At 45.0% G+C, this 10,601-nt stretch overlaps 4 protein-coding genes across 4 annotated transcripts; 2 read left to right on the forward strand and 2 right to left on the reverse strand.

Moving 5' to 3' along the window:
• The first annotated feature begins 305 nt into the window (after positions 1–305).
• Positions 306–8,225, forward strand: LOC140470747 (histone H4). The gene is made up of 3 exons (XM_072566780.1): positions 306–1,152; positions 5,793–5,822; positions 8,058–8,225. Exon 1 carries the CDS (start codon positions 347–349, stop codon positions 656–658), a length of 312 nt encoding a protein of 103 aa, XP_072422881.1. The 5' UTR covers positions 306–346; the 3' UTR covers positions 659–1,152; positions 5,793–5,822; positions 8,058–8,225.
• LOC140470729 (histone H2A-like) lies at positions 1,200–2,910 on the reverse strand. The gene has a single exon (XM_072566762.1). The coding sequence runs from the start codon at positions 2,891–2,893 to the stop codon at positions 2,513–2,515; it is 381 nt and encodes a 126-aa protein (XP_072422863.1). The 5' UTR covers positions 2,894–2,910; the 3' UTR covers positions 1,200–2,512.
• Positions 4,097–4,552, reverse strand: LOC140470979 (histone H2B type 1-O-like). The gene has a single exon (XM_072566894.1). The coding sequence runs from the start codon at positions 4,550–4,552 to the stop codon at positions 4,172–4,174; it is 381 nt and encodes a 126-aa protein (XP_072422995.1). The 3' UTR covers positions 4,097–4,171.
• A 1,305-nt stretch (positions 8,226–9,530) lies between the features above and the next one.
• LOC140470960 (histone H1-like) lies at positions 9,531–10,601 on the forward strand. Its single transcript, XM_072566884.1, has one exon. The coding sequence runs from the start codon at positions 9,568–9,570 to the stop codon at positions 10,156–10,158; it is 591 nt and encodes a 196-aa protein (XP_072422985.1). The 5' UTR covers positions 9,531–9,567; the 3' UTR covers positions 10,159–10,601.

The following is a 10,601-nucleotide window of genomic DNA, read 5'->3' on the forward strand; positions in this document are numbered from 1 at the left end:
TGGATTAGTGGTGCTGGAAGAGCACAGCAGTTCAGGCAGCATCCAACGAGCAGCGAAATCAACGTTTCGGGCAAAAGCCCTTCATTCCTGAATCTAATTCCTGATACTAATCCAGTATTTGGGGAGAAAAGGTTCAGTCCCAGATACAGTTGGGGCGGGAGTGAGCTGGAGGCGGAGCTGGATGATCAAAGCCATTTCCCTGCTCTGTCCGTTACTCCGTTTCCTCTCCGGCCCGGCCCCTCACTCTCTGTCAGCTCTTTCTCAGTCAGGTCGGGCCGGGCTGTATAAAAAAGGAAGGGGAGGCCGCTCTACTCTCATTCGGCAGCGGTTGGAGTGAAGAATCGTGATGTCTGGAAGAGGTAAAGGAGGCAAAGGCCTGGGAAAAGGCGGAGCGAAGCGGCACCGCAAAGTGCTCCGTGATAACATCCAGGGTATCACCAAACCAGCCATCCGGCGCCTGGCTCGCCGTGGCGGGGTCAAGCGCATCTCGGGCTTGATCTACGAGGAGACCCGCGGGGTGCTGAAGGTTTTCCTGGAGAATGTGATCAGGGATGCGGTCACCTACACTGAGCACGCCAAGCGCAAGACCGTCACCGCCATGGATGTGGTGTACGCTCTGAAACGCCAGGGCCGCACTCTCTATGGATTCGGCGGCTGAGCATAAAGCGACCCTTTTCCAGCGAACCCAAAGGCTCTTTTCAGAGCCACCCAAACCGTCCGATAGAGAGCGGAGACCTGAGGACGGGGAAGGCAGCGCATACGGAGAACGTAGTTTAGTATTGCCGGTTATTTCATACATGCCGTACTTTTAAAATTATTTCCATTCCGAAAATGTACTAATACCGTGTTCTGCGGTGCGTCAGAGACCATTCGGAGTGGACGGTTCACTTTTTGTGCTGTTTAAAATGCCCAATGCCTTTCTAATTATAAGTATTCCTGCAGTTTAAGTAAGTGGCTATTCGGCGAATCGAGCCAACTGTTCTGCCACCTGATTATTCCATGTCACCAATCGCATCGTGAATTGTAATTGGAAGATATAGTAGCAGTATTAGGCCATTCTGCCCATCCAGTTTGTTCTACCATTCGATCATGGCTGATATTTCTCCAATGTATTCTTGCGCCTGCTCCCCGTAACCTTCGTTCCTCTTTCTGGTGAGTACCTGTCTGTGTCAGTAATAACGTCAATGTGTACTTGGCTGTCCATGCCATGAGTTGTTTTATTTATGGTGGAACCCAGACGTTAATGTTACAAATTACAGTATTCCTATTTCCGAAGCTTAACATTCGGCTCAGTTTTGTTTGATGGAGCCTATGGATACCTTAATGGTGCGCTCTTTCCATCTGCCCGTTCAGGCAGCGATTACAAATTGTCTTCGGGCAAGTAATAATGATGAAATGAAAATGTATTGATAAAGTGTGGTTCTTTAATTTTATCGGTGTACACTGTATTAGCTTTTAAGGTGTTTCAGTGGGTGGGCTTTCGATTGATTCACGGCGGATACAGTTCGTATGCTCAGCCAGAGGGAGAGCAGGAAGCGATAGGAGTCATTAGTATTTCTATCGAAAGGTAGTTAAAAACCAAAAACCGCAGACAGCGGGGGTGAAACTTGCAACTAACGAGATCTTCATTCAGGGATTGTGGAATTTATGAAAAAATATAGGAATAAGAATGTGATCTTAACATCAAAATGTTGGTATTGGGTTAGATCTTTGTGGAAAACCCCCCATCCCCTCATTGACTCCCTTTGCGATAACATGGGCTTGTGGTGAGGTGGAGGCAGGAGAGAAAAGGGATAAAATGGCGCCAAAAGACCAACGGCTCAATTTCAAATTGAAAATGCCCGCGATCACGTATAAAAATAGCAACAAGTTTCACAGGAGAACACATGAATATGTCCATGTTGGATTTCTTTTTCGATTACGAAATTCGAGTTCAGACAATTTCACTTTACCCCATTCCCGCCTTTACAGCTGAAAAATGCCTCGCCGCTATTCAATTTGCTCTCTCTTTCCCAGAGGTAGGGGATAAAAGACTGGATAGGAACCGAGCAGAGAATAAAGCTCTGTACAAAAGGAAATGGGAATCTAATGTGAGGTCAAACGCGATAGGGGACAGTCGAAACTCATAGGATATTACAACTAAAGACAGATCACTCAGACAGTGACCGTTCAATAAGAAATCCTGTAGTCCAGGACACTCTTACAATCGCATTTTATGATATATTCTTTCTCTGATCCCATAGACAGTCTGATGAAGGCTTTTTGCCCGAAACGTCCATTTTCCTGCATCTCGGATGCTGCCTGAACTGCTGTGCTTTTCTAGCACTACACTCATCTAGACTCTGGTTTCCAGCATCTGTAGTCCTTGTTTTCCCATAGGCAGTAACAGTATCCAATTAAATGGATTTAATTGGATGTCCAGTACAAAGGCGAGCGCTCTCCACATTAAAAGGATAATAATCAATCAACAGGAAGTTTAGCCTTTGGGTTGTCAGATTCAAGAATGATCACTTCACTTTTTAGCGGCGATTTTCTTGGGCAGCAGCACGGCCTGGATATTAGGCAGCACCCCGCCCTGAGCGATGGTCACCCCTCCCAGCAGCTTGTTGAGCTCCTCGTCGTTGCGCACGGCCAGCTGTAGGTGCCTGGGGATGATGCGGGTCTTCTTGTTGTCCCGGGCCGCGTTGCCGGCCAGCTCCAGGATTTCAGCCGTCAGATACTCCAGCACCGCAGCCATATAGACCGGCGCTCCGGCACCCACACGCTCAGCATAGTTGCCCTTTCTCAGGAGCCTGTGAACACGGCCCACCGGGAACTGCAGGCCAGCCCGGGACGACCGAGACTTCGCCTTGGCGCGACCTTTCCCACCACCCTTTCCTCCTCTTCCAGTCATGGTCAAAACCACTTTCACAGAGAATGCTGCACCCTGCGGGCTCCACATTGCGGTCTCTTATACCTTCGGGAGGGATGGTGGGACGGACCAATTTTCTGATTGGTCCCATTGTCCAGCCCCTCCTAATGTTGTTTCAATTCCCAATCAGATATCTGCCTCATTCCCCAATCCGGAGAGGGCACGGGGAGGGGGTGGAAGGCGGAAAGTACCGGCGCTAAATCATCAACCGCTTTCTTTCCAATTTGAAAGGCCCGCCAATTTCCAAACAAAGGAGTATGTTTTACATGAAAAATGAAGTACACAAAAAGTGAGGAAGTTCAAAAAACATTAATATAATTGTTAATTTACTTTTAGTTTACAAGTGTATACTTCACATCGTGTTGCTCTCCTTCATTTGCCGACCTCTATCTATCCATTTCTGATTTTGAAAGTGGGTTATTTTCTGGGAATTTGTGTTGCAGACGTTTCGTCCCCTGTCTCGGTGTCATCCTCAGTGTTTGGGAGCCTCCTTTGAAGCGCTTCTGTGATCTTTCCTCCGGCATTTATCGTGGTTTGTCCCTGCCGCTTCCGGTTGTCAGTTCCGTTGCGGTGGCCGGTATATTGGGTCCAGGTCGATGTGCTTATTGATTGAATCTATGGATGAGTGCCATGCCTCTAGGAATTCCCTGGATTTTCTGTGTTTGGCTTGTCCTATAATAGTAGTGTTGTCCCAGTCGAACTCATGTTGCTTGTCATCTGCGTGTGTGGCTACTATTAGGATAGCTGGTCGTGTCGTTTCGTGGCTAGTTGGTGTTCATGGATACGGATCGTTAGCTGTCTTCCTGTTTGTCCTATGTAGTGTTTTGTGCAGTCCTTGCAAGGGATTTTGTACACTACATTGGTTTTGCTCATGTTGGGTATCGGGTCCTTCGTTCTGGTGAGTTGTTGTTCTGCTGCAACGGACAGCTGGAACTGACAACCGGAAGCAGCAGATTCAAACCACTACAAATGCCGGAGGAAAGATCACAGAAGCGCTTCAAAGGATGCGCCCAACCACTGAGAATATCACCTAGACAGGGGACGAAACGTCTACAACACTACTTCCCAGCTCAGCGAACAGAACCACAACAACTTGTAAAAGAAAATGCATATCGCACTAAAATAAAAAATACCTCAAGAATTATATGCAAACAATCAAATCGTAAAGAATTGATTCAGCTGTCTCAGGGAAGTTGTGGGTGGCTCTTATAAGAGCCTTTGGGTTGTGGATGTGTGTGTGTTTCAGTGCAGTGCGGTCCTTCACTTGGAGCTGGTGTACTTGGTCACCGCCTTTGTACCCTCCGACACGGCGTGCTTGGCCAGCTCCCCGGGCAGCAGCAGCCGCACGGCGGTCTGGATCTCCCGGGAGCTGATGGTGCTGCGCTTGTTGTAATGGGCCAGGCGGGAAGCCTCCCCCGCGATACGCTCGAAAATATCTTTGACGAACGAGTTCATGATGCTCATGGCCTTGGAGGAGATGCCGGTGTCGGGGTGAACCTGCTTCATCACTTTGTAGATGTAGATGGAGTAACTTTCTTTCCTGGTCCTTTTCCTCCTCTTACCGCCCTTCGCTGGCGCCTTCTTGATAATTTTCTTCGCGCCCTTCTTAGAGGCTTGTTGTCCTTTTTTCTCATCAGCCATCGCGCCGCTCACTGTCAGTCACAGACTAAGGGAAAGTGGGCTCGGAGTTCCCTTTTTATAGACTGACGGCGTCAGCAATTCCAATGAGGGATGGGGGAAAGCCTTGCTCCTGATTGGGTAGTTTACACTGACAATATTCACAAAATCTCAGTTTCTGATTGGTTACTATGATTTGCAATGTGATTCTGTCAGAATCTGCAATGAAATGGGAAATGGATGGTGATTCTGTTCCTGTCAGTCTGACTGAGGGAGATTTATTTTGTCCCTGTCACACAGAAAGCGACTGTGGTATTGGCTCGGTTTCCTTTTGCTCGTTGTTGTGATGACGTGAGAGTGGAAGGGTGTGTTTCTAGCTCCGCATGTCTGTTTCTGTTCCTCTGTATGGGTTGGAATTAACACAGAACTTGTCACTGTGTGAAAAAAACACTCTCATTCGTTTGAAATTGCATTTGTTGTCAAGTTGCACAATCCAGTAGAACCTGACCGTGAGTGCTTTCTACCCTTGGGGTTGATGCAACTCGTTCTCAATTGCCCGGAGTTGAAGATAAATGAAAAGAAAACGTTTCTACGTAATATTTTTCTTGAGTCACGAGTTGAGTGACGTCTTGACTGTGGGATTAATATATTTCTGAGACCTTGATTGATAACTGTGCGCTTTGCAAGTACCTGTAGTGTAACTGAACCACGTTGCTGCACTTCTCATTTAGGTGTCTTGCAGTTTCATGTAGAGATTTATAGAATTTCTCAGTCTTACGCGAATACCTGTTAACCAGCAACTGTTAGCATGCTATATATGTGTCACTTTAACTTTGTATCTGTCGTGTCCTCATTTACACATTTGGCATTAACTCAACATCTGTCCACTGAGGCTCTGGTCCTCTGTGTAATAGTCAATTAGTGTTACTTCAAGACAGGTTTTATTCAGTAACCATCAAACACTGATGTAGAAATATTCCTCCAATCTGTACCCCTAGGCGAAAGTGAGGATTGCAGATGCTGGGGGTCAGAGGGCTTATGCCCAAAACGTCGAGATGAAAGACTCGAAACATCGATTCTCCTGCTCCTCAGATGCTGCCAGACCCACTGTGCTTTTCTTCCAACACACTCTCGACTCCGATCTGTGCCTGTCTGTTTCTGGGATGTATTTTTGTAAACTCTATTCCACAGTCTTTACATGTCAGTATGTTACTGGACTGTAATTCAAACCTTCTTAAGTGTAAATTCTTGTTTTACTCCATAGGTGACATCCATTGACTTTGGACAGACTCAGGTAGGACTGACTACCCTCCACTTCTATACCCTATGAAAATCAACTTCTGCAAATTGAAGTTGGGTTTGTAATTATAACTCCAGCATTTTGATAAGGAATAATTCTTTGTACATTGTTACTGACAATATCGGCAATGTCACTGCTGATGTTACATTATTTATGCCAGTTTCTAGCTAATCAAGTTATATTATATTCTAACAATTTATTACTTTGCAAGTGACTCAGTATTTCATGCTGTAACTGCCAGTTTGTTGTTTCTAATCTTGTGTTTACTCAGTTTCAGTCAATCACAGGCATGTCACAGAGCAAATATCTCAACATTTCAAAGTTTCTGAATAAATGGATGGCTAATCCTTTTTCACGCCATCCTTGGTATGTCTCGGTAACTTATAACTGAATTGATCAGTATGTGATCTATGAGCACACACATATCAGTAAGTTAAAGATAAAGTGTATGGTGAATGATGCCTTCCATTCCTGTCATGCAGATACTGTGTATATGATGTAGTTATTAATTTCTTTCAGGTTAGGGAGAAAAGCATGACTGGTAGGTGTGGGAAATGCTGCATAAGAAACGAATTTGAGGTGTTGGTTCAAATAAGAAGGAAGCATATGTTAGTTAAATGCAGCAGAGTTTGAGTGAATCCTCTGAAGAGTATAAAGGCGTGAGGATATACTTAAGAAGGAAATGACGAGGGCAAAAAAGGGACATAACATAGCTTAGGCAAATAGTGTTAAGGTGAATTCAAATAGATTTTATAAATACATGAAGATCAAAAGGATAACCAGGGAAAGAATAGGGCCCAGCAAAGATTAACAAGGCAGCCTATGTGTGGAACAACAGGAAATGTGGGAGATACTAAGTGAGTGCTTATGGAGGAGAAGGAAATGGAAAATATAGAATGTGGGGAAACAAATGGTGACATCTTGAAAAATGTCCATAATACAGAGGAGGTGCTGCTAGATGTTTTTAAATAGAAAAGGTGGATAAAGCACAAGCACATGATCAGGTGTACCCTGGAACACAGTGATAAACTAGGGATTGTTGAGTCCCGTGCTGAGATATTTGTATCATCAATAGTCACAGGTGAAGTGCAAAAAGACTGAAGGCTGGCTAACGTGGTGCCACTATTGAAGAAAGGTGGTAAGGAAAAGACAGGGAAATATTGAGCAATGAGCGTACCATCAACAGTAGGCAAACAGTTGAGGGGATTCTGAGAGACAGGATTTACATCTTTTTGAAAGGCCTGGACTGATTAGGGGTAGTCAACATGGCTTTCTGCGTGACAAATCATGTATCACTAACTCAACTGATTTTTTTTGAATTGGTAAGGAAGAGAACTGATGATGGCAAAGTGGTGGATGTGATCCATATGGCCTTCAATAAGGCATTTCACAAGGTTTCCCATGGGAAATTGGTTAGCAAGATTGGATCACATGGAATACAGGGAGAACCAACCATTTGGATACAGAACTTGTTTGAAGGTAGAAGACAGAGGGTAGTGGTGGAGTGATGCTTTTCAGACTGGAGGCCTGTGACAAGTGATGTGCTACAAGGATCACTGCTGAATCCACTGCTTTTCATCATTTATATAAATGATTTTAGTTAAAAAATTACACAACTCCAGGTTATAGTCCATAACGTTTATTTGGAAGTACAAGCTTTCAGAGTGCTGCTCCTCCATCAGGTGTCTGTATTTAGAAAACTTGTTGGACTATAACCTGGTGTTGTGTCATTTTTAACTTTGCACACCCCAGTCCATCACCAGCATGTCTACATTATTATGAATGATTTGGATGTGAGGTTGCAGGTATTGTTAGTCAGTTTGCAGATTAGACAAAAATTGGAGGTGTAATAAAAAGCAAAGAAGGCTACTTCAGAATTCAGCAGCATCTCGATCAGATGGGCCATTGGACCCAGGAGTGGCATATTGAGTTCAATTTATATCAATATGAGGTGCTGCAGTTTCAAAAGGCAAATCAAGGCAGGACTTACACACTTAATATTAATGTCCCGTGGAGTATTGCTGAACAAAATGACGTTGGGATGCAGGTTCATTGTTGCTTGAAAGTGGAGTTATAGTTAGATAGAATAGCAGAGAAGGCATTTGATATGTTTTCCTTTACTGGTCAGAGCTTTGAAAATGTGACTTAGAAGAACATGTTGTGGGTGTACAGAACATTGGTTATGCCACTTTTGGAATTTTATGTGCAATTCTGGTCTCTCTCCTATAGAAAGGATGCTGTGAATCTTGAAACGGCTATTCAAGATACTTTTTGGTGCAAAGAAAAGGCCTACAATTTGGGAAGAAATATAACAAGAGACGAGAAGGCTGCAAACAGATCCAAATTCAGCAAATGACAGCAAAAAGCAATTTGACCAATAAAGAACAAATGAAGAAAAGTGTAATGTGATGGAAGCCATTTTTAAAAACTGCTAAAACACCAATAAATGCGTAAAGAGAAAAAATGAACATAAACAGGTTGGTAAAAAGGACCTCATGTCACTTTTTTCATGAAAGATGGGGGTTCAAAATGGGGGACGAAAATCTCCAAAATCGCTAACATCACACTACTCACACAGTAGTAATGTTGGGGACTTTAGTGAGAGGGAGAAACTGAACCAAATCAGTATTATTTGGGAAATGATGTTGGGACAATGGATAGGATTGAATGTTGTGAAACACCAGGCTTTGATCATCTAGGTCCCAGACTATTTAATGTAGTGGATTGAGTAATAGTGGATGCAGTGGTGGTCATGTTCCAAGATTCTATAGGCTCTGCAATAACTTACACTGATTGGGGGCTAGCTAGAGTAAATAACGCAATGGAAAAGGGAGGTAGGTATAAAATTGTGAACTATAGACCAGTCAGCATGCAGGGAAAAATCAAAATGAAAACTTCAGTTGCGAAGTATTTGACAAAACAGTATTCAGGATCCGATCGAATCAGTATGGATATGAAGGGCCTGTTCCAGTGCACGCTGTTCTGTCTTCTAAGCTTGACAAACCGACTGGCCATCTTTGAGGATGTAAACAGTGGAGCTGATGAGAGTGTAACAGTTACTGAGGAGAAAAACTACAACTAACTCTGGACACCGCAGCAAAGGCTGAAAGGTAGATAAATTCTATTCTTCCACATTTACAGTTGGTGATATTTCTGGCGTGTGACTGTGTGAATGTGAATACTGTGTCAGAGAGACTGTCGGAAAAGGGCGGGCGGTTAGTCGAAAGTAACTGTGTTTGTGTGTCCGCTAATACTATAACATTTCCAAGTCTCTCTTACGAAACTCAAAAATATTTTCAATTCAGGTTATCCCCTTGCTCCCCTTCTAACCTCAAAAGTAGAATTCAAGGCAATTAATTTGTTGTTTTCAAGATTTCGGTCCAAAAGTACCGACAATGTCACCGTTCAGCTCAGAGAGCGCCATCAGTGCAGCAGCAAAATGCCTCTAACTCGACAACGGAGCCGTCTATTCGAGTGAAAACTTTTCGGCCGTAAACCTTCCCCTGTCAGGGTGAGGAGCGATCGAGCCTGGCTCTCTGGAGATGCGGAATTTCAGAGGAACAGGAGAGTTTAGGCTGTTAGAGAAACACAGAGAGGCAGCAGGAACAGGGAGCTGACGGCAGGTTGTCCCTGCGCCGTCCGCTCGCTGCCTTGAAGTTGCTCAGTGCCGCCGCCAGCAGCTTCATTGCTGACCCAGTTCAGACTGACTCAGAGAGAGATTCAGCGCAGAGTTCTCAACATGAGCGACAGTACAGCCGCCGAAACGGCTCCTCCGGCCTCCGCTCCCACCAAAGCCAAGGCTCCCAAGAAGAAGGCGGCGGCTCCCAGGAAAAAAACACCCGGTCCCGGGTTGGGAGAGCTGATTCTGAAGGTTGTCGGGGATATCAAGGATCGCAAAGGGACGTCTCTGTCCGCTGTAAAGAAGGGGCTGGAGAGAAGCGGGATCGATGTGGGAAAGCGAAATGCACAGATCAAGATGAGTATCAGGAGGTGCCTGGCGAACGGCTCCCTTGTTCTGGTCAAGGGCCAGGGCGTCTCCGGCTCCTTCAAACTCCCAAAGAATCCAGTCAAGGCAAAAGCGGGAAAGAAGGCGGGAACATCAGCGGCCGCCAAGAAACCGGCCGTGAAGAAATCCCCAGCCAAGAAAGCGAGCGGCAAGAAGACGGCATCGCCAAAGAAAGCGGTGAGCAAAGCAGCGCCAAAGAAACGGACTCCCGTGAAGAAGGTGAAAAAGGCCAAGGGCCCTAAAGCCCCCAAACCCCTCAGCAAACCGGCTAAAGGCAAGGCCAAGCCCAAAGCGAAAGTGACCAAGACAGCAGCAAAGAAATGAACCAGTCGGTGTAATATATAACCACCTGAACCCAAAGGCTCTTATCAGAGTCACCCACATCTCTCAGGAAAGAGCTGAGCCCGGATCCAATGTTCCCCGTCCCCTACCTTAGATATTAATTGATCTGAATCACTCAAATATACACTCATGCCATGGTTTTCGAGAGCGGAGACCTGTGAATCGGGAAGGTATCATAGGGAAGGTTTATTGATCTCCATCTGGTTATTTCACTTCGCGACTACCGAGTCACGAATGTGACACACTGTAGTATTTGTATTTTATTGACCAGTTCAGAAATGTTACTTTGTTCAGTTTTGATTCTGAGACCCTGCGGATGTTTTCCTGGCACGTTCCTTCCATCTGCCGGTTACAGACACTTCAGGCAGCAATTCCACATTGTCTTCGGGCTAATTACAATCTGGGGGTAATAAAAAATAACAGAT

The sequence above is a fragment of the Chiloscyllium punctatum genome, chromosome 52 (genome assembly GCF_047496795.1).
Source record: "Chiloscyllium punctatum isolate Juve2018m chromosome 52, sChiPun1.3, whole genome shotgun sequence".
Lineage (NCBI taxonomy): Eukaryota > Metazoa > Chordata > Chondrichthyes > Orectolobiformes > Hemiscylliidae > Chiloscyllium > Chiloscyllium punctatum.